This window comes from Augochlora pura, chromosome 11 (genome assembly GCF_028453695.1).
Source record: "Augochlora pura isolate Apur16 chromosome 11, APUR_v2.2.1, whole genome shotgun sequence".
Classification (NCBI taxonomy): domain Eukaryota; kingdom Metazoa; phylum Arthropoda; class Insecta; order Hymenoptera; family Halictidae; genus Augochlora; species Augochlora pura.
Window position 1 is genome coordinate 14,769,575 of NC_135782.1, and position 25,465 is coordinate 14,795,039.

The 25,465-nt window shown below is 34.7% G+C and overlaps 2 protein-coding genes across 2 annotated transcripts in view; one reads left to right on the forward strand and one right to left on the reverse strand.

The window, feature by feature from the left end:
• LOC144477007 (very long chain fatty acid elongase AAEL008004) overlaps positions 1-25,465 on the reverse strand; it is a 56,018-nt gene that overhangs the window by 12,848 nt on the left and 17,705 nt on the right. The window contains exons 2-4 of the mRNA XM_078194390.1: positions 19,197-19,543; positions 7,707-7,844; positions 4,461-4,703 (exon numbers count right to left, since the gene is read on the reverse strand). Of these exons, the coding sequence (XP_078050516.1) occupies positions 4,461-4,703; positions 7,707-7,844; positions 19,197-19,541 (726 nt within the window). The 5' untranslated portion in view covers positions 19,542-19,543. The remainder of the gene's footprint in view (positions 1-4,460; positions 4,704-7,706; positions 7,845-19,196; positions 19,544-25,465) is intronic.
• Sit (stuck in traffic) overlaps positions 1-25,465 on the forward strand; it is a 130,234-nt gene that overhangs the window by 8,124 nt on the left and 96,645 nt on the right. The window lies entirely within an intron of this gene.

Sequence of the window (25,465 nt, forward strand, 5' to 3'; positions counted from 1 at the left end):
AGATTTCTTCAGAGACTCTCTATAATTTTTATAGGACCTATGTAGGACCTATCTGTTAGATCTCTTTTGCATCTTTATAGGATCCTTTTAGCACCTTTCGAGATGGTCTCTTGAATTTATCTAAAGTTTCTTGAGGATCTACCTCTAGGCTCTTCTATTAGAAAGTTCTAGGAGCTCTAAAAAGCTCTAGAATCTCTGGAGATTCTCTCTAGAATCATTCTATACCCTATTTAGAAGCTTTGTAAGACTTCTCTAGGACCATTCTAAGTGTTCTCTTGGTTTTTTTTTAGAATCTTTTTGGGCCTTATCGATGACATCTCTAAAATCTCTTTGGGCCTTATCGACAACTTCTCTAGAATCTCGTTAAGCCTTATCGACGATGTCTCTAAAGTCTCCTTGAGACCCATCGACGACTTCTCTAAAATCTCTTTGGGCCTTATCTACGACTTCTATAGAATTTCCTTGGGCTCCAGCAACAACTTCTCTAAAATCTCTCTATTATCTCTCCACAATCTCTCTAGCATCTCTCTAAGTCCTCACCTCTCCATCTAGGCCCAATTTAGGCCCTCCTTAGTACCCATTCAGTACCCATCTAGTTCATATTAAGACCCCAATCATTCCCAAATCACCAAACTCGCCAAACAGTCGACAAATATCGCCGGCCAATGAACTCTAATCGCACAATGAGACAGGCCCAGAATTCCGATCGTCGATTCCACCGCGGTCCATTGACTTTGGCCGGATTTCATTGCTCGGGTTCGGGATTGCGTTAACACTGGCCTCGCCCGGGGACCGTCCGGCCCGAATCCCGCGTTCCGCATGGAACTATCGTTGCGGCGACGATGCACCCCGTGTAGCGGTTGTGGTTCACTTTCATCGATACGGATTGCTTATCCGGGGCCGGGGGACCTGTTGCGCGGCCACCGAGCGCATTGTGCAAGAAGAGGGTATATCGCGAATCTCGGAAACTATTCGGTGCCTGGTGCGCGCCGGGCCCGCTTATTGCGCGATCTTTTGCGCGCGCGGTCACGTGCAGCTTACATACGAGAGGCGGCCCACCGCGCCGCGCCGGATCTGGTTTCGGTGATTAAAATTTATCCGCTGACGCGGCCCGCGCCTTTCTTCTCCCTCCTCAAAGCCCGTCCCTTGCTGACGTGCGGCACAAGTTTCCTCAAGTGTTCGGCGATTTTTCGCGGTGCCCGCGAAGGTCTATCGATCACTCTCCTTTTTATTTTTTTACGTTTTTTCCTATTTTACAGCTGTATTTTGTTATATTTCTTCTGTATTATCTTGCCATTTTTATTTTGTTTATACTGTTTTGCACAGTGGGTGATAGTTTTTAATGATGTTTGGTTTGTTGGACTGAAGATTTCAATTAGTGGCTGCAATTTGACATAGTAGAGAGCATAAAAGAATTTTGAGGTTATGCCAGTCTTTTTTGAGGTTATACTAGTATACTCATTTAGCTGATTGCGATAGTGAATGATTCTATGGCAGATTTGTTCTTCGTAATGATTCTGACGAATTTTTAATCTGTAGAGGGCACTGCGTTTACTGGATTTGTTTAAATAATTATAAAGTGTGTAATGAGGTTATCTAATTGGTTTTTGTTTTGTTTAACTTGTGTCGAATAATGTTCGTAAATATGAACAAAATTATTGATTATCTGAGAGGAGTTTTTTTTAATCCGACCTAGAGCTAACTTGGACCTAACCTAAATCTAACTTAGACCTAACTGTGTTATGTCAGAGCTCGCTGTATCTTATCATCCACAGTGCTCTTTATTTTTGTTACTTTATTACTGTAAAAGATAGAATTTTAATATTATAAAAGTAAATATTATACAAGGATAGATAGAAGAATATTGTTTTTAAACACTTTCCTTAAGTTACAGAATAAAATATATATTATATACAGTTCTAGCCACGTGTAAAACACTGACGATATTAATTCATATTATTATTATTATTATTATTATTATTATTTTCATAACTCTGATTTTCAAAATTGTTTCACTTTGAATAGAAAAATTTCAGAATTGACCAGATGCTTTGGCAATAAAATTTAAACAAATTCGAAACCGCAGCTGTATCCCTCGTTTAATCTTGTCTTTTCAGTTTTTATTTGTCTGAATATTTATCTCACCCTATATATCATCAATATATATATATATATCCACTATTTTATCTTCTGATTATTATTATTTCCATTCTTTCTATTTACATAACCTCAATTTCTTTTCCACTGCAACAAAATATAAGGATTTTTATTTTGCAAACTTCGTTGAAAATGCATCCTCTTTTTTTCTCATATTCATCGTGAACAATTTATGAATTATTTTCATCCAGTTTTCAAAATTTCCTTTTTCACGATAAATAATTTCAAAAATGGCGCCACAGTGCACCTTTGATATGCAACTATACTTGCATCACCTGAAAAGTTCGTCTGTTTTCGACGAGCTCGTCCTTTACTGCCATCTGGCGATTAATTCTGAACGATAAAAAAAGATTACTGTGTGCTGTTTATAGAATTAACTTTTAACTAATCAGTAGCACGATAATTATAAAAAATAAACTGTAGCGAAAATGTACAGTGTTCTGCGAGGTTTCTTTCGATCTAAGATTTCTGCAATTTTCAGCGAGCGGTTTCCTGAGGGAATGATTTTAATTCTTGCCGATGTGTATAAAGGATAATCGAGCATCAGGGGCAATCGATAAACGATGTATCTCAGATCATCTGGATCATCACGTTCTTTATAGATCGTTGCTATGAAGTCTATACTCTAAATCTCTCAGACTCTATTAAAAATTACTAAAAATTAAAAAGCACAATATCCTACATTTGTTTATACATATATCCCTTTTATTCTATTTGGAACGCATCCATGGCTTCTCAAAATTATTAAAAATTATTAAAAAATATTAAAAAATATTAAAAGATTGCTATTAACCCTTTGCACTCGAACCCATTATAATTGTAAATCTAAAGCAATTTGTTTGGTATTTTATTTGGTAACAAATTGCTTTAGATTTACAATTAAAATATTTAATATATTTATTATAACATATTATTTATATATTTATTTAATATATTTATTATAATATTATAATATATTATTTTAATATTTAATATATATATATACATATATATATATATATATATATATATTCTTTTAATTTAATATATATATATATACATATACATATATAGTATTTATATATATAGTATTTCCATTTTATGTGACAAAGTTTATATTAGTTATATAATTATTATATATTATTGACTCGTATCAACAATCTTATTTTTAAAAATTGTTAAAATTTTTTTGTTATAAACATGTTTGTTGGTATAAAATTGTTTAGACATTGTCTTGGAACAGTGTTAGTGATCGCGCAGAGTCACCGCTCGATCTCAAAGGGTTAATTAATTGGTAGCGATTCGCGTCGACGATAAACGCGCGCAAAATAGTGCAACGCGTTTCGTTGGCTCCGTCATGGAGTTACGGCAAAAAGCAGAGGCCGTGGCGGCAAGCGCGAAGCGTGCGAGAAAAATCGGAAGCCGTTCCCTCGTGGCCGATGAAAGCTGGTTGCTCCCTAGGGCAACGCCACGGCAACCGTCCGCTTTTTTTTTTCGTTCACAGAGCACTTCTTATACATACAAGATGGCCGACCTCTAAAAGCAAAACCTGGACTCGCCGATTATTTCGTGGAGTCGATTTCTCGGACTCCACTCAACTGACTATTTTGTTTATTCAAGAATTTTTCAGAATTTTTCCGTACAAATCAATTGACCAATGTGGTCTACACTGTAGAGCGTAACTATAGCACCGAGTGTATATTTACGATTGCGGTGTATTGAAAGAGTAAATGATGACGATAGAGTACTTTGTTTTAAAGCGAAATAGGTTTTGGAAATGATTGATGGGGTTTTTAATTGTTTTCTAGTGATTGAGACCTAACCTGGACCTAACCTAGGTATAATCGAGACCTAATATGGGTCTAACGCGGTAGATTCAGGTTACATGGCTCTGGAACCAAGTAGATAACTGTTAGGTGACTTTTAATTTATTCTTAATTTACAATATGATATTAATTTATTAATTTATCTATACTTCATATTGGGGGGAATTAAATTTAATATTAATTTATCTATGCTTCATTTTGGGCATCAAATTTGTTATTAATTTATCTAAATTCCATTTTGGAAATTTTTATCATTAATTTATCTATACTTCATTTTTGGAATTAGATTTAATATTAAATTATCTATTCTTCATTTTGTTATTACTTATCTTAGACTTTGTTATTAATTTATCTGTACTTCGTTTTTGGAATTGAATTTTGTTATTAATTTATCTATACCTCATTTGAGAAATTGTTACATGATCCATTTAAAATCTGTAAAGAGTTACGGATCGGTGGTACAGTTATACTCGGCATTGTATTCGACGGTGAACCTACCAGCTGGACCGTGGTCAAGTGCTTCTTCCACCACAGATACTTTTGGTACTCGGGTCCCATCGCGGACACGAGATAGTACAGGTACATGATCACGTGGACGGCGTTGTTGATCAGGTTGCCGAGGGTGCCGTGGCCGCCGGCGATGAACTTCACGCAGATCCACGTCTCCAGCGGCGTCAGCGAGTGATGGTACAGGTGCAGGAACGTCACCTGGCTGTCCTTCTTCCGCAGAATGAAGAACATCTGAAATCGCGATTGCAAAGATGATCCAGCAAATTGAAGAAAAGTCAAACAGATATATCAAGTCAAGAGAATGTATATTATGTTATATATGATATTAATATACAATATACTATTTACAATATATAATATGTAATATATCACATATAATATTTGGTATTTAGCATGAAATATACATGTATAATATACAGTATATATTATATATATTGTATAATATATATTATAAGAGATACAATATATAATATTTGTATTATATAATATATGATATATAACGTATATTATATTGTAGAATATATTATATAGTATATACAGTAAATATTATATAATATATGATGTATAATGCATAAGATATAAAATATATAATATATTTATTTTCAGCCTCACGGCCAAGAAATAGGACTTGGTTTACACAAACCTAACTCTACAATTCTATCTTAACCTTTCATTCATTATATACATTTTCATTCACACACTTATCTCATATACCTACTGACTAAAAACCGTTTCTTACTCTAAAATCCTAATAAAGCCTTCTCCTTTGCCCTTTCTTTTCTCTTTTTATCTACCTTGCCCAGCCATTCCTCCACCTTCTCGTTCTTTCTACCGCTTACTACCTCCTCGATCGTCACTCCTCTTTCCGTTTTCCTGCAATCTCTTACGAGATGCTCCAGTGTCCCAAACTTCTCCCCACACAGGTCACAGTTTCTTTCTTCCTCTTTCTCCCAATATCTGTTCCATCTTTCCATATTTCCACATCTTGCTCTCGCCACTAATTTCTGGCATCCTCCTTTACCTTCCCTGCTCAGGTACTCTGGAAGAACCCAGATTTTTATTTTTTGGTATCGCGGGTTAAATTTCGACTGTGCCACTTTGCGGAATTGCTTCTGCTGCTGCACCTCTACATCTCTATTCCTCAACCTAGAACCCACATCTTCTCCACTATCCCTCAACCGATTTACACCTTCTTGGCTCCATCCATTCCTTTTAAAATATTCCTCCCTTTCCATTCTGCTTTTGATTTTCAGCTCCTCATTTCTCTCTTTTTCTTTCAGACACTCTAAAGCAATTCTTCTTTCACCAGCTCTCTTCAAATTCTCCTCAAACCTTATAGCCCTATGTCCTGTACACACGCTAACTTTCACTCTCTTTGTCTCCTCCAGCACTATGTAACTTGGCGTAGTAACATCTAGGCCCAGTGTCCACTTTATATGTATATCGTAATAGCACCCGCTCTACTGCTTCTCTTTCTCTGTACCCCCATAATTCTACTCCGTATAGTAACACCCCCAGAACCAACATATCAAAAAGGAACATTCTCATTCTAAAATTATCTTTATATATCCTTTCCCCAATGCCCCATGCTTGATTTAAAACTACGTTTGCCCTCTTTGTCCTCTCTCTAATATGCCTATCCATATTACCGTTCCTCTGGAATATTATCCCCAGATAACAGAATTCCTGTACCACCTCTATCTCCCTTCCCTTCCATTTCCATTGCGTTTTCTTATTCTTGCCTCCCCCCTTTCGGAATATCATTGCTTTCGTTTTCTCCACATTAAGCTTCAGTTCCTTCCATGCATAAGATATAATATACAATGTATGTATTATATAATATATGATATATAATGTATAATTTATAATATACAATAAATATATTATAAAAGATACAATATTATATAATTCAGTATAAAATATATAAAATACAGTATAGAATATATATTGTAGAATATATAGTATACGCTATACAATACATATTATATAATATATGATGTATGACGTATAATATACAATATGCAATTTTATGATATAATATGTTGTATACAATATAAAATATGTAATATATAAAATGCAATATATATATAGAATAATAAATTGTATTCCATATAAAATATATAATATATAACGTAGTATAATATATTGTATTCAATATAAAATATATAATATATAACATACAATAAATATTGTAGAGTATATAATATATTGTATTAATTATAAAATATATAATATACAGCATACAATATATATATAATATATAAAATGCACTATGCAGTATACAATTTACATGATACAATATAATATATAATACATAATAATATCTAGATTAAAAGAATTAAAAAACTATTACTGCATCATACTGAATCCAACGAAATTAAATATTATTAATTATTAAAATATAATTTATTATTCCCAATCCATTATCTCCCAAATCCTGTAACAAATGCACACAATCTCAATTTCGCGCAAATATCAGAAGAGAATGACAGGGGCGTCCATTAAAAATCAATTCAGCGAAACAAGTCGCAAGAAGTCGATTTCGCGACGGCTCAGGCCTTATAATAGAAATCTGGCGCTCGATTATTAGAAACGATCGCGCGAACGAAGACGACCGCCGCCGAACACGGTAAAAGTGAAACAGCCTCTCTTGTACGAGGGCATTGCCGAAATAGTTCGTTTCTGCTCCGGTGATCGTTGCCGATGAACAAACTTCGCCTGTTGGAAAAATCGGGGCCGAAAAAACTTTTCCAACCGTTTCGCAATCGTGAACGGATCTGCCGCGCGGATCGAGGCCCTGGTTTATAACCCCCCTCGCACTATAATAAAACGAGTCAGACAAAGATTTCATGCTAAAATCTACTAAATAAATGAATATTAGCGATCTCTTATAAATCGAAATCAAATTTTATTCTTCTGTTATTAAAATCTATAAACGAAAGTAAATGAAGACAATGGAGAGAAAGAAAAATTGTTTTCTCCTATTAGGGAAAATATTATAAATAAATAAATATTAGCGATCTCTTATAAATCGAAATCAAATTTCATTCTTCTGGTATTAAAATCTACGAACGAAAGTAAATGAAGACAATAGAGAGAAAGCAAAATTGTTTTCAATTAATTCCTATTAGTGAAAATATTGATAATAATAATTCATGCTGATTGATGCAGCATGAAAGAGGCATCGTAGTGCAAAGGGTTAATTTCTTAATTCGTTCGTTCGGTTGTGCTTACCGTGTCGGCGAATTCTGTGAACTTGCTGATAAAGTACCACCAGCAGAGATTCGCCATTCGGACCGCGGACGGGTTCTGCGAGTAGTCCACCGGTTGACACTTGTAGCTGTAGTCGAGCAGCCAGCCGGACATCAGATGCTGTGGAGAATAAGTTTCGTGTCAAATACAATGTCGTCGCGAGCTGTTCTGTTAGCAGTGCGCTATGTATAGTGTTGAGTTGATTCAATTATGTTATAGGATAATTGTGCTGTAGGATAACTATATTGTAGTTTAGTTAAATTGAAGTTTAATACAATTACATTGTAAATGAATTGCATTGTAGTTCAAATGCATTGAAGTACAATTATATTGTATATCAATTACATTGTACTTCAACTATAATGTAGTTGAATTACATTGTAGTTCAATCATATTGTAATTCAATTACATTGTAGTTCCAATGTATTGAAATACAATTATATTGTAAATGAATTATATTGTACTTGAATTATATTGTAGTTCAATCATATTGTAATTCAATTACACTGTAGTTCAAATGCATTGAAATACAACTACATTTTAAATCAATTATATTGTTGTACACGTGCAATGAAGTGCAATTGTATTGTATATCAATTATTTTGTACTTTAATTATATTGTAGTTCAATCATATTGTAATTCAATTACATTCTAGTTCCATTACATTGTAACTTAATTATATTCTAATTCAATTACATTCTATAACAGTTACAATTGAATTTTAATTCAATCACACTGTAGTAAAATTACATTATAGATAAATTGCATTGTAATTCAATTGAAATTTAAATCAATAACTTTGTATTCATCATATATCAATTAGATTGTAGCTTAATTACATTCTAATTCAATTATATTGTATAATAGTTCTACTATATTGTACTTCAATATCATTCATTTACATTTCTTCTCTTTGTATATTTCGTATCTTTTGCATAGTTAGTGTATTTTGTATATTTTTTATATTTCATGTAATTTGTATATTCCGTATATTTTGTATATTTCATATATTTTGCATATTTCATATATTTTGTGTATATTGTATATTTTGTTTTTGTTGCATATTTTTCTCTATTTTCAATATTTTCAATATTTTCTATATTTCCAATATTTTCAATATTTTCAATATTTTCAATATTTTCTATATTTCCAATATTTTCAATATTTTCTATATTTCCAATATTTTCAATATTTTCTATATTTCCAATATTTTCAATATTTTCAACATTTTCAATATTTTTTATATTTTCAATATTTTTTATATTTTCAATATTTTTTATATTTTCAATATTTTCTATATTTCCAATATTTTCAATATTTTCAACATTTTCAATATTTTGTATATTTTCAATATTTTCAATATTTTCAACATTTTCAATATTTTCAATATTTTCTATATTTTCTATATTTTCAATATTTGCTATATATGCTATATTTGCTATATATGCTATATTTGCTATATTTGCTATATTTCCCATATTTTCTATATTTCTTATATTTCCTATAATTTCTATATTTTCTACAATTGGCATAGTGCAGATATACCTAACAATACAAATTCTGTTACTCCAACAAACAACAATGATTCAACAACATCCTGAAGATTCCAATCTCATAATAATCGATAATTCCAGCGATCGCCGCCCCGTTACGGCTAATAAAATCGACTGAAATAAAAGAAAAAGGCGACGTTGCCATTCGCCGGGGGGGGGGGGGCATCGCTGCGTCAGTGACTCTCCGTGCTCGAGCAGTTAATTGCATCGCGGATCGATGATATCGCGTGTAGCGGTTAATAACAGCCGCCGATAAAATAGCAACCGTGTGCGAAGACGAGCGGAGCTGGGTGAAAGGTATATGCGAAACGGTACCTGCGCAAGAAATTTTCGTCCTCCTAATCCGGATACCAAACTTTCCTTCCAAACACGACGTTTCCCACTTCGTCTTCCTCTCATTCGGCTTGCTACTTTCTACAACGGTGATCGATCGCACGACCACGCGACGCGTCCGATCCTTTGTGACGATTTGGCCTGGATCAGCGGCCGTGAGCGGATCGGCGCAGGATCGAAAGAGGATCGAGGGTAGGGATCGACAACAAACGATCGAAAATTGCGAAAGTCTTGGTTAGCCTAATGCTTTTTAGATTCTTCGATACGGTTGCGTAAATCTTCGTTCTTGTTTTATTTTGATTTCTGATGCAGGACGATTTTTTGCGATCGATTTGGCGCCATTGTTCTTTCATTTAAACTGTTAGGCAATTTTATAAATTTTATTTGCTGATTTTTCGTTTAATACATTCTTTTTAATGTGTCAATTTGAGGTTATGTTCGGGCAGTACGATTTTTGCGATCGATCTGACCTCATTGTTTTTTTTTTTGTTTAAACTGGTAAGCAATTTTATAAATTTTAGTTGCAGATTTTTCGCTTAATACATTCCTTTTAATCTGCAAATTGAGGTTATGTTGTGGACTTTAGTACATTGTAATTAATGTATGTGAGTACATTGAAATATAAGCAAATGTATAATTTGGTAATTATGATATAATTTATAAGAAATTTAAATAGAATTATTCTTGACGTTGTTATAAATGTTAATATTTCAGGGAAAATATTTTTAATTTATTTTTGTATTTCTTTTGATTTCCTTTTTATTTTTATTTTATCTTTGTACTTTATATTTTTCCTTTATTTTTTCTTAAATTTACATCTTCTATTTCTTTTGTTCATTTTCTATTTTTATTTTAATTTTGAAGCTTGTCTTCCTTTACTTTATTTTCCATTTTTATTTTATTTTCACATTTTGTATTTCTTTTGCTTATTTTTCATTTTTATTTTAATTTTGAAGCTCGCCTTTCTTTTGCTTATTTTCCATTTTTATTTTAATTTTGTTCTATTTCTGTTCCCTATTTTTATTTTTATTTTATTTTTATATCTTCTATTTCTTTTTTTTATTTTTCATTTTCATTTCATTATCGTACCTCTCTTTCGTCTATTTTCCATTTTTATTTTATTTTTCTACCTTGCCTTTCAATTTCTATATTTTTCTATTTTATATATTCTTCTATTATTTTTTCTCTTCATTTTATTCATATCCTTTGTTCGCCTCACAACTGCGGTATGCACCAAGTAAAACAACATTGCAACACATTACATTTATTGCACTATCAAATCCGGCGTAAATATTAGCGGTACGTAAAGTTTCTTAACTTTAACCGCGGCGAGCGCATGTTACTAATGACTGGTCAGTTTTGACGTTCCCCTTATTGCTTGAGTAATATTTGAGTTACGACCCAGTAATGCCCAATTCGTATCTTAGTCACGCGTTTAACGGGTACTCGCAAATTGCGAGACCTGTTACCGGATTACGCATGACCGCCGCCGTGGACGGGAAGAGCTGCCTCTTGTTACGAGAGCTCGGAGCTTCCGAATGTAGAAGCAGCCTTGTCGGATAGCATCGCTACAGAATCACTAAAACTGTCTCGGAATCAATAAAAAGTATTATAAAAGATTAAAGACATTAATATCGTTAATTGTTGCCTTAGCTTCGCATACGTAGTATTACTGGATAGCTGAGATTCTCCCAATTAAATAGAGTACAAACACGGTACAAATCGGAGCAACGAAATCATTTTCAAAATTTAAAAAATCATTTTTTATTTTTCATCGAGTCCCTGAAACTTGTACAATATATACTGTGTTTGGACTCGTTTTAACCGGAAGAATCTCAGCTATCCAATGACACTACACTTGAGAAGCTAGGACGAAAATTACCAGATCTTTATTATTGCAAAATTATCTCAGCGTAACGTTTTAACTAAACTAAATGAAACGATATTATTAGTTTTATAACGCCATTGGATAGCTGGGATTCTCCCGATTAGATCGAGTACAGACACGGTACAAATCGGAGCATCGAAATCATTTTCAAAATTTCAAAAATGATCTTTTTTTGATCTTGAAACTTGTACAATATATACCGTGTCTGGAAACGTTTTAATCGGAAGAACGTCAGCTATTCCATAGCACTACACCTGGTAAACTAATACCAAAATTACCGGATATATTGTTCAACATTTTAATAATATTTAACTGCACGCTATTCAAATGTTCTGCTCTACGACTAACGACCGCGTCGTTAAAGCGTCGATGATCGGGAGCAGTTTAGATTGCGCCAGACGGATCGCTATAGTTTCGCAGCTGCTAAGTCCTTTCACCGAATGTTCGAGTCAATTATCGGGCAAACAAACATCGCATCCTCCTCGGAACGTAAAAAGACGCGTTCGATGGGGAAACGGGAGAGGTTCCTGCGAAAACTGCGGACGGAATCACGGTTACGACAGGCTTGTCGACTAAAAGCGCGTTGTTTCACAAATAATTCGAAATTTTTAGCGGCGTTGTGCCACCGCGTTGCATCGCCGGGCGAGGCGACAGGGGTGCGAAAACCGAGGCGAAACTTTCCAGATGTGTTGCCGAAAGAGGAGAACGCGAAAGAAGCTAGGCTTTCGAACACGCGCCGCTTCTTGCCCAATCGATTTGTTCACTCGCCGCTCGTTAAAAGCGAAAGCATCCTGTACGCGATTTTCCGCGAACCGCTCCCTGGCGATCGTTCGCACCCTGCGCGGACCTAGCTGGACTATCGTTCGACGGCGCTATGGTCTTGGCAAACCCGTTTTTTAGCGGTCAAAATTATAGCACAGTGCTATAAGAAATGTCTTATCTTTCGGAACAAATTTAATTTTGAAGCAATTCATGTTATTATTATTTTTCGATATTCTTTTTTGAAATCTAAAATATTTATTTACAAGTGTAAAATATTACTGCCCGATGCTGGGTCAGTTTTGTCCCGTAACTAACTATTGTATATCTTTCTTACTATATTTGTCCAGCACCTAATTTTTATATATATATTTTTTATTATAAATATAAAGATTCATGAATTTATTTTGGAGTCCTGGATCATCACTGACCCGGTAGGAGGGATAAACAATTTTTCAATGAGGTGTAATATTATGTTTGGGAAAAATCGTGAACTCGAAAGCGAAACGAATACGTTTTAATTATTTCGACTGTTTAATTGCTGGTTTAATTAATCATAATTGAATAATTGTTAGAAACGATCGATGGTTTATGACAATTGTAAACTGGAGAAGGCTGAAATGGTGAATTATTTCGGGTGAAAGTTGAAACTGTGGATGCTTCTCTTTGGGATGGTGTGATTTTTGAGAAATTAGCTTCCGAAAGTTTATGGCAATTATCATTTTGAGAAAGTTAATAACGAAATGTTAATGAAATGTTAATGGTTCGACTTGCGATTCGTTTCACGGGAAAATTGAAATCGTTGGCAAGGAAACCACGTTTCTGTGAGTTGTCGCGTCATGCTACTTTTAGATTTACGTAATTTTGAATAAATATACTTTTCAGGAAGTTAGGATACAAAAATTTATCATCGAAATTAGTGCAAATTATATTTTCTTCCACTCTATTACGGTATATTATATTCTGGTCTATATTATTCCACAATATTCTGCTCTATTCTACTCTGTTATGCTCTATTCCACTTTGTTATAGCATATTCTATATTATATTCTACTCTATTCTATATACTTCCAATCTATTTCACTCTATTCTACTCTATCCCACATTATTCCACTTTATTATGCACTCTCCTGCTCTGTTACACTCTATTCGGCTCTCTCCTATATTATTCCACCCTATTCCACTCTATACCGCTCTATTCTCCTCTTTTGCACTCTATTCCACTTTGTTAGAGCCTACTTTACATTCTACGCTACTCTATTCAACACAATTCCAATTATTTCAGTCCATTCCACTCTATCCAAATCTATTCCACTCAATTCCACTTTATTATATTTGCTACTACTCTGTTACACTCTATTCTGCTCTATTATACTTTGTTATTCGATTAACATTATTCTGCTCCATTCCACTATACTCTACTATATTACACTCTACTCTATCCTATTCTATTCTATTCGACTCTGTCTTATATTATTCCATTCTATTGTGCTCTATACCATTCTATTTTACTCTATATTATACTATATTCTATTCCATTCCGTTATTTTGAACCTTGTTTTAATTTAATCTACTCTAATCCGCTCTATTCTACTCTGTTACAGTCTATTCCACTCTATTCTGCTCTATTCTAATCTATTACATTCTGTTTTACTCTATTCTAGTCTAATCTAGATTATATTATACTCTATTGCACGCTATTTCACATTATTTTACTCCTTGTCGCTATACTCTACTCCATCACTCTCTATTCTATCCTAGTCTACTATATTTTACTCTGTTCCATTCTACATCACTTTACTCTATCTTACGGCATTCAAGATTGTACTCTAAATACTCTACGTGTGATTTACTTCGTCAGCAACATGAGAAAAATCCTTGTTTAAAAATGCTCGTCACTGGAAACGAGACTTCGATTTTTATGTGAAAATTTGCATTGATGAATATTTTGCAACTAAGTCTTAATTATTTTGGAAAAAAGACATATTGAGGCTTCCTAAAAAATAGAGAATGTAATAGAGATAAATGAATTTTAAGCAACAAATATCGTCTATTGATCTCGCATTTTAAAAATGGAAGGAACTTATGGGACACCTATTTATAGCGTAGAAGTCAAAGTACATTTTTATGAGTCACCATAGGCTTCGTCACGGTTTCGAAAACCATCGTGCCTGCAATTAGTTCTGCTTGTTTCGACCAGTGACAATCGTCGCTGCCAAAGAAATCTCTGAAATCCGTGGTGAAGCGAGAACCCACGAATTCGTTGGACCGTGGCGAGTCTATTAATGGCCTACCTAAAACTAGTTTCGCGATCAACGTGTTCCGCCCGTTCGAATGTCGGAACAGTGTTACCAAAAGTGGCAATGAAAATGATCGTTTACTTTCGAATTACTCCGAAAAAACCGAATCCGTTCGTCGAGGAGCAGAGTTAGAAAAGTCTGCCAGGAGTCAAGGAGGCGCGAAACTTTTCAGCAAATCCGTGGAATTCCATTTCGCCATCGTCGAGTTAGGAAACCGAACTCGATGATGTTGGTTGACCGAGGAAAATTGAAAATGATCTGTTACACGCTCGGTGCGATATTAGTCCTTAATGGAGTAGCTCGTTAATCACGCTCACGTTGACCATCGAAGGCCAACTATGCGTATCAATGACTGACGATATTCCACGGAATGGAAATCGAGGAGAATTCTGTCGCCGATTTCATTATTTCTCTGTGTATGTATTTTATTTCATGGTTTGTCTGTGGTACTATTATTTTATTTAATTATTTTCTCTATTTTACAAGGTTTCGTTTATCTATCTATCTATTCTGCTATATTCTACTCCGATCACAGTCTATTCCACTATCTTCAACATAATTCTAATTTATTCTACTCTAATCTGCTCTATTCTTGTCCTCTATTGTGCTCTATCCTAGTCTACTATATTCTACTCTGTTCCATTCTACACCACTTTACTCTATTTTACGGTATTTTAGACTGTGCTCTAAATGCTCTACGTGCGATTTACTTCGTCAGCAACACGAGAAAAATCCTTTTTTAAAGAGGTTTGTCACTGGAAACGAGACTTCGATTTTATATTTTGGAAAATTTGGAAAAAAGACATACTGAGGCTTCCTGAAAAAATGGAGAATGCAATAGAGCAGATTGGTTCCTATATGACATAATGAATGAATTTTAAGCAACAGATATTGTCTACTGATTTCGCGTCAAAGAGAAAGAAGATACTTATGCGACTCTCTAATATATTATTGTTTTGCCACAGTGTAAAATTCGTGCTGAATTTATTCCGTCAGGCGAACTGTTGCTAAAGACACGAATTTCCCAGTTTATACTAAAAAGTTCCGGTTTATTTATAACGTTCGTAGGTGCGGATATTTGGAAAGTTGTACCGGAGCATTTCGACTGAAACGGAATGTTTTCGTAGGAACGTTCTAACGACAGTGATAGCCAACTTCAGCCCGTGTAAATGTCATCGTTATCGGGAAAATATCGTTTAATGGCAGAAGCTGGCCGGTCTTATCGTGTATCCGAACGGGACGCGGGTTTCGCAAGCGGGTTCGCGGGGATCCAGTCGAAAGTGAGCCAAGTCCGCTCGGCTCTCGGTCGAATACTGGTTCAAGGTGGCCCCTGCGAACAACGGGCGTTCCTAGCGGGTCGCAAAACCGAGAGATCAGAAAACGGTTCAAAAAGTCGGTCGTTCACCGTTTCAACCCGTCGGTCCATCGGTTTCTCTTTTTCTTATGGACACGGGATCGAACACGTCGACCCATTTGCTCGGGCGACCTTGAAACCAGAAATTCGTCTGACACACAAAAACGGCGAACGTTTCAGTCGCTAATTTATTTCGGATTCCAAAGATCGGATATTGTGGTGGGGGGGGGGGGGGGGGCAAGAGAAATTTCCGTGGGTATAGCGATTGTAGAATGGTGATAGAAATTAGGAGAAATAAAATAAAATAGACAAAATAGAGAACTAGAACAGAAAAATTGAAAATTGGAAAAATGGTACAGTGGAAATATTTAGAAATATTGATGAATGAATTTTAAGATACAGAAATGAAGCGATGGTAAAATAGAAAAATAGAAAACGGGGAAAATCGGGTAGTGGAAATATTTAGAAATATTGACAGATGAATTTGAAGATAGCCGTTCTATTTTAATATTTTAATATTTATTAAAATATAGTATTTATCTATTTATAAAGTCGAATAGAGTGTAACAGAGTAAAAGAAAGTAGAGTACAAAGTGGAATAGAGTAGAATATATTGTAGAATAGGCTATTACAGGGTGGAATCGAACGTAAAAAAGGAGAATAAAGCACAATAGAGTAGAATAGAGCAGAATAGAGCACAATGGAGCACAGTGGAGCACAATAGAGCACAATAGAGCAGAATAGAGCACAATAGAGCAGAATAGAGCAGAATAGAGTGGAGTTGATTAAAATAACGCGGTTCATAATATCTAATATATTACAAATAAATTATTGTTCAAATATTTTTCCGAGTCACTGTAAATGATACCTAAATGTCGCCGGCACTGATTCTCGTGATTCAAACAAACTTCTCATTGCAGAGTATAATAGTCCGCGATTAAAAAAAAGGAGAAATCCAGAGAAATGGGAAGCGATTTCGTTCGATTAACGGAAACAAACACCGTGTTAAACTCCGTTTAGAAACCCATGCTTGTAAAGAGCACGATTATAAAGGCTGCATGGTCTGGCGACTCCGTTGGGGGGAACTATGCGCGGCGATCGCACGCGATCTCGTAACACGATCGTGATCCATCGTTGATCTTCTTTATGACTCTTCTCCGAGCTACTGATAGCTGACATTGGCGTAACGATTTGTCGTGTGTTTCAAATGCCGCGAACGAACAATGTTATGTCTCTCTGAACGACGAGCGCCGATTACGCGACGATTTGTTCCCATTGGTAGACGCGGGACGAGGCATGGCGCTCCCATAAACTCCGTTACGGGGTGACCATGTAACAGATGATGGCAATAAACGGATCAGAAGACACGTCAATTGATGTTTGAGGTGTATCTCTTTACAAGAATCGTGAATAGAGTTGTTCAACTTCCGTCAAATTTTATTCAATATGATTTATTATATAGCTTGTTTGATCATTTATCATTTTTATTTTAATTATCGCAAATGGTATCTGCAAACTATTTTTACAAAGACTGTGCATTTCGTCGGATTTGGCAACTTTTAATATGATAATCAGGACGTCATATTTAATGGGTTACAGCGGCGAGGATGCATCGCATTCAAAATCTAAAAATTCTTGCTCAAAGTAGAAGTTTCAAGCTTCAATTAAAAAAAAAGATTATTATTTTATGTTAATTTATTGCGGAGTTATCGTCTGTCAAAGTTGATCAATTTTTATGAAAAATTTGTCTGTTGTAGAATTCTTTTTCGTGTAGTATAATTTTAGAATAATGTTAATTTAAACTATTTTTCAATTAAGTTAATTAGAATGTTGATTTAAAAGTATCTTAGAACAGAGACTGTAATGATATATTACAAATGAAGCTTAGTTTACTCGTAGCAGCTTGTGGGTTCATTCACAGCGTGGTCAAGCGTTCGACATAATTGGTAAAGCGATGATTATCGCGGTAACAAAAGTGGATGGGTAGCCGCGCACCGCTTAAAATGAATTCCAGAACTAAGAAATTAAAGAAGGATACTTCATAGAATCTAAAATAAGTATATATCTGGAAAATATATCACAACTTGGAAGAAAGTAAGTCAGCGGTTTCTCGAAGTCATCCTTCAAAATGATTCAAGAGAATATTCAGAAAAAGGAGATAAGAAAATTAAAGAAAAGGATAAGAGAAATAATAAAAGATTGAAAATATCACAATATTCTGGGGAAAAAAGTAGTAAAGTCAAGGCAAGAGTTTTCTAATTCATCCTTCATGATGATTCAAGAAATGAATTAAAGAAAGAGATTAAAATACATGGAGTACCATATAAGACAAAGAACAAAAGAAAATAATGATTCAAATAATCAAAATAATTCATGATCAATGATTCCATAGAAATAGTTCGAAATAATCCGAATTGCCTAAGTTAGTTAATAAAGCAATAATAATTGCTAGTTGAGTCTGCCCTAGACCAGGATTATAATTACTACACGCGATTTAGAAGAAAGCCCTCCGGCAAATCAAGATAAGGTCGTTGTTCTGAGAAAAGCTACTTGTTGGGACGTCAATCGACTAACAAACTAGGCGACATCATGTGAACGTAATACAGGAAGGTAAGGCCTCGTAAAACTCCTTCCTTTCTCTGCGATCCCGTTGACGATAATTCCGTAATTACTCCCCAAGCTCTCTTGATCCATTAACCAGATGTTTCACGTCGCGAAAACGTGATCTCTTAAATGCTCTTCGCGGGAAGAAAGAGCGAGCTACTTTCAACCGTAAACACAGAGAGATGATGTACTCTTCTACAGTACTTAAGAGGAAAACCTTCCACGCGGAAGATATCAATCGGTGATTTAATAAAAGGAGATTTATAGAAAAGGAGAAAAATAGAAAAGTCATGGGAAGACGAATCCATGGAAATAAGAAGATAGATAATAGATAAATAGAAAAAAGGTGGAGGAATTATGGAAAACTGAAAATTAGCAAAATGGATCATTGGAAAAAGGAAAGGATAAATAAATAAGATCGAAGGAGCTATTGAACAAATCGAGAAAACGTCAAAAATGGAGCAATTAAAAAAATAGTAAAATGACAAAATAATAAAAAATATAGGACCTTGATAATGAAATAGAAAAATAGAAAAATCGACAGAGAAAATGGAAAAATGAAAAACTGGGAAAAACAAGTAAAAACCGAAAAATAAAATAAAAGTTATTATAATTATTTATGAACAAAAAGAACCATATGGTTTACAAATAACATCATCAAACACCATGGCAATTCTTACCTCGTACATCATGCCCACCGAGAAGACCACCTGGAACGCGTTGTAAGCGAGCAAGGCGCTCCTCAGTTTGAACGGCTTCCTATTGGCCATCACACGGGGCCCGAATATCGTGACCATGTACAAGTAGAGGAGCACGATGAGAACGGTGGGGATTGGCGAGTCCATCAGGGGCCAGTCGTTGACCCTCGGATCGGAGATCGTGGTGAGTATCTGCGTGTATTGGTCCAGTGCCATGCGCACCAGGCCCTGGGCACCGACACCCATCAACGTCCTATTCATGTCCGTTATCTCGATGATGGTCTCCGGGTTCCTCTCCACAACCAACTCTGCTGCTGCCGCCGCCATTACTGCGAACAAAAATACAATTTTTCTTCTATAAATGAAATACAATTTTTCCTTAAAAATTTACAATTTTGGAACTCGTCTTTGAAATTTAGTTGTATATTAATTGGGCTCTTAATGTCACTAATGTATATTGTTCTACATGTATGATTTCCCTTTAACCTTTCACTACTTTCTTTATAATTCGTCTGCTGAATTTTTGCTGTATATTGTTCTATACATATGAGTTACTTAAACCTTTCACTACTTTCTTTATAATTCGATTTCTGAATTTTTACTACGTATTGTTCTATACACATGAGTTACGCAAATCTTTCACTACTTTCTTTCTAATTCGACTGCTGAATTTCTGCTGATACAAGAATTTATGTATTTAAAAATATTATTTCGCTGCATTGATATCATTTTTTATCTAAATTGTGGTATACATAAACAACGAGGATCATTTTTATATTGCATAAATATTAATTATAATAAGGTTGTTCTGTAGAAATTTATACATTTGTTTAATATTATCAATGCAGTAAAAATAGCTGATTTATAATTTTTTTTCTTTTATATTTCTAATGTAAAATATTTCCACCTGATATTTTTAAACAAGCTATTATAATTTAATAAATATTATAATAGAACGTATAGATAGTATTCAAAGTTTTAACGTACTAAAAATAGCAAAAACAATAAGAATTGTTACAATATCTATAAATTAAATTAACGTGAAGATGCCCTGTTAATATTATATTATATTATCTTATATAACCCAAGAATATAATAATTTATTCATCCATTTAAAAAATGTTTCTCCATGTCGTACGATGTATTATAAGAATTTTCTGAAATTTTACAACGCGTAGTTAAACGCTAGTTGAGTAATAATAATCTTGTTTGTCAATCTCCCTATGGCTCCTGGGAGCGGTACGCTAATTTACGATCACGATTTGCAAAAGCACATACTCTGCAGAAGGTCGCATCCCGTCGTCTTGGACAAGTGAAAACGACACTGTGCAACAATAATCTTCGTTGGATGACGTTCGACGACGAACTTCCCGACCTGTCATGCGACAAGATCGTCGATCAATCTGCCGTTCTCTTTGTGCGGCACGCGATCCCATGAACGTGCTTAGAAACACGGAACAGCGATCCTGCCTGACTCGAATTCGACTAGCCCCATCGCAGATCGCAGATCACGGACGAACCTCTCGATCCGTTCTCCGGAACAATCGAATCCGAACTCAGCTTCATAGCAACAACTTAATAATTCGCTCGAAAATTGTTTCGTATATTTTCTTAAATATTTTGTGTTGTTTATATGTGAGAAATATGATAAAGATATCGATTTTACATAAAAGATATTAACTTATAATTTAAATGTTTTAAAAAGTGCAGCATAGGAAGAAAAAGAACTATTTAATTGATCAAAAACCCTGAAAGTCAATAAGTGCGGTAAATGATAAATATATTCTGCAATTGTTATTACATAAAACATCGAAACTGTTGAATACATATAACAACAAATTCTGCTACATTATTTAATATGGAATATTTCATATTTTTACGTTTTTTATAGAATTATTTATCTAAAACTTACTGCAATAATTCAAGAGACATCGAGTTCAAAAAATAATTAAACAAGCAACAAGGAAGCTTTGTATTGAAAAATTGTCGCGTTAGCTTTATAATTGTGGCAGCAATGAATATCTGACATTCTCCAGATTGAAATGAGTCCAAACACGGTGTAAATCGGACGACGAACAGCTGGTTACTATATACCGGGTGGTCGAAATAACTCGATCGTTTTGCGTATTTCGCTCGCGTTTGATAATTCGATGAAATGTTTGAACGAAATATATTCTGGTGACCAAGTGTAGGCGATTGGATAGATCGAGACCCGAGTTACTATGTCACAATGATATTAATGTACAGTCTGGTTTAAAAAAACGTTGACGAATTAAAATCGTGGAGAATACGGCTGTCGGAATAGTTTTTTGAAACATTTCGCTCGGACGAGTCGCGTGAATCTTGTTCTTTCTGATAACTAGATTGCTGATCTTTAAGCGAAATGAAAACTGCGCCCGCCTAACCTTAAAACTTCTAGAATGTGAGAAACATAGGTTAGGGCTGCATTAGGTCTTGACTAGGTCTAAAATAAAAAGCAATGTAAAGTGCGATATCTTCTGCGTCGGATGCAAGATACAGGATCTAAATAGAGCACAGTTATGGGCAGTAAATATTTTAATAGACTGAAAGTGACATGCGTAGTGTCATCGTTTACCTAGCTCAGACTTAACCTCAAAATGTTTCAGACAACATAAGTGTAGATTAGGTCTAGTCATATCTTCGAATTCTATACGAATATATTAGATACACCTTAGGTGTTACTGTGATTTAGAATGAAAAATAGAAAATGCTATAGGAACATTGTTTGCCTAATCCAGACCTAACCTCAACAACTCGTTCTTGATAAAGGAAATTATGTACTTCTATTGCCTTATTTAGAAGGACCCTTTAGGGGCACCCTAAAGTAAAGATTTGAAAATAATATATAAATATTATTTACCCAGTCCAGACCTAACCTTAAAATTCCTTGAACGCTATATTTATAGGTTAGTTCGACCGTGCACATCAACGTAGAATATGTATGTTTTGAAGAAAACGATATACAAGAATAGAAATTATTTAACGTCAAGGTTATGTGAAAATTATTATTAATAATTCCGAACTTTATTTACAATAAATAATATGGACACAGTAATTGGTACATTCGTCCCTAATCGTCGATAAATTCCAATCACAAAACCCGAAACAAATAGATAAACTCTCCTGTTAGTAACAAAATTCCAGACGAAGCTAATATTTAAAAAAGTGCTGCGTCTGAAAAATGATCGCTCGGCGCAGGCCAGCGCATTTTTTCAATTCCCCGCGTTCTCTTTTGCATAACCCCCGGCCCCGTTTATTACCACATGCCGCGACGGCATAATTCAGCCGTTCTTTTTTCTTGGCTCTTGTTGGCCAACAAAAGCACTGTGACCGGGAGGGGGGGGGGGGGGAGATAGCGACGTGTGGTCACCGTTGCCTCGATAAATCTACAATAAATTTGTTTCTGCTGTCAGGTTTATGGCGCGTGCTCATTAACGACGCTTACAAACCAACGATTTTCGTGCATTCCTAAGATCGAAGTGAGTTGAAGCGAGAGTTGAAGTCAGTTGCCGATGAAGGGTGGAGAAATAGAGACAGAGAGAGAGAGAGAGAGAGAGATGAGAAAACCTTCAAAAAGGCATTTTTACATATGACAAACACGGTCACAAATTTAATTAGTTCCAGTGATAACTGTGCAAAAAACTTAAAATGTAGAAATACTATCTGAAAGTAGAGATTTCGAGCTTTAATTTTTAAAAAATAGCATCGTTCTACGACCATTTTTCGCGGAGTTATCGTCAAGTGAAGTTTGGCCATTTTTGTCAAAAAAATTGACTACTGTGGTTGACAGCACTGTTTCCTAAAATGTCACGTGATGTTCATCGGTGATGTCATGGACGAGTAGTTGTGTAGAGTGGTCGTAGAGGGCACTGATGGTCGTCACGTGACATTCTAGGGAATATACAGGGTGGGGCAAATACAGTGTTACAAAGCAATATAATAATAGTGCAGTCAATATTTAATCAGAATTGTTATATTCTGTAATTTATTTTTAATACTGTATAATTACTGGATATGTATAATTACTGTTTGGTGGTGTTAAAAATAGTAAATGAAAAATTGAAAAGGGAAAAGGAAAATGAAACTATGGTAAAATTGGAAAAATCGAAGAATGAGAAAATGGAAAATAAAATAGTGTGAAAATGTAAACATTGAAGAAATGAAAAATTGAATGAAGGAAAAATCAAAAATGGAAATGTGAATAAATTAATTGGGAAATGGAAAGTAGTATAATGTGATAATGTGTATGTATATATATATAATTAAAATTCGGAAAATGGGAAAACAGAAAAAGAAATTCAGAAAAACTTGAAGGAATTGAATAATTAGAAAATGAAAAATAGGATAATGTGAAACTGGAAGCAGTGAAACATGGAAAAATAAAACCATGGAAAAATAGGAAAATTGGGAACCATGGAAAATTTGGAAAGTGGGAAAACAAAAAGGGAAATTGTGAAAAAATTAAAGGAATAGAAAAATTAGAAAATGAAAAATAGAATAATGCAAATCTTGAAGCAGCGAAGTACGGAAAAATAAAATCATGAAAAATTAGGAAAGTGGAGCCTGGAAAATGGAAACGAAAAATGGCCAATTTAGAAAAATAAAAAAAAATTATCAATATAATCATATATCAATGGAAGCAAGGAAGTATTAAATCTTGGAAAAATAGAATCGCAAACAATTTGAAAAATGGGAAAACCCAAAAACTGCAACGCTTATGAATTAACTAATATTATTATTACAACTTTTCTGTAACCACTTTGCAAAATCCTCATTTCTCTCAATTATAATCTCAACGAACATACCCTAATATTGTCACCCAAACCGCCCCCATAAATGCAACCACAACAAGACCTTCCATACTTTACAGCGACACCCAAACAGAGCTATTACCGTCCACGAATCTGAAATTGACAAACGACATCAACCTGTCATTGATGTATCGTTTCTCGTCAGCGCTTTACCGGCGATTGTAAAATATTGTCAAATATTGATTAATGTATCTATGACACCTGTCCCGGAGTTTGTTTAAAATACACAAACACGTTGCCCGGCTCAAGGATCTTGTTATTGAATAGAAAGATTATCGTCGGACAAAGCGCGCAGCGTTTTCGTTGATTCCGCAAAGTTTGTTTAACAAGCGCGTATCGGGTGTCGACGGTTTGTCCAACCCTTTCCTATTGGACCGTCAATTGGCACCTAATAACCGGTTCGCGATGGGTTCGACGGCTACGGCTTCTGTGCCAAAGAGACACAACGGGTCGTATTATTAATGAAATATGCGTGCGTCTGACATTTAAAGCGCCGGCGTATAGAACGGCGGCGGTAGCCCCGTCGAACACGGGATCCTCGTTAAAGTAATTGCGACAATCGCCGCGAACTGCGGGAAATCTTGTTTATCGACATCGATATGTTCAATAAACCGTGGCTTTCCATCGTTTGCCAAGATTTTCGCGTAGTTCGCACATCGTTCGAGGCTATACGCTACACGACTGTTACAATATGTATAATATTACTATATCATATCATGATATTTATATTATATATCAGAATATAACAATATGTATAATATTGCTATTATATTAGATTATTTATATTATATATAAGAATCTTATAATATGTATGAGATCACTATTATATCATATTACCTTATTATATATTTATTATATTGTTACGGCGGTTGATCATGTGGAGTCGCCGTAATGAAGAAATACTTCATAGTGAACAACCCCTAAGGAAATAGAAGAAGTTCGGGGTTGTCACGGAATCGTTGAATCGACAGTCAGTCGAGAGACTCTCTCGAGCTGTCGAAGCGAGAGGACGTATATAAATAATAATAGATCCAGATATAGTTAATTGTTATTGTGTTATTAGTTATTGTTAATTGTGAACAAATAAAGATTATACGGGATGCCGCGACGGACGATGAGACCGCGCAACATATTGTTATATTATATTTTATTATATTATTATATTACTGTACTACGCTGCATTATTTTTAAGCTATCGCTAGGTCGTCAATTTTATGAGTATATTACAATACAAGTTCTCAGATTAGACTAATCTAACCTATACGTATAGCATTTGATAAAATTTAGAGTTAGACCTGGGTTAGATTAACAATATTGATATAGTAATTACTATTTTTCATTCTAAACTTCAGTAACACCTAAGGAGTATCCCATACATACTTATAGAATTCGAGGACAGGACTAGACCTAATCCACAGT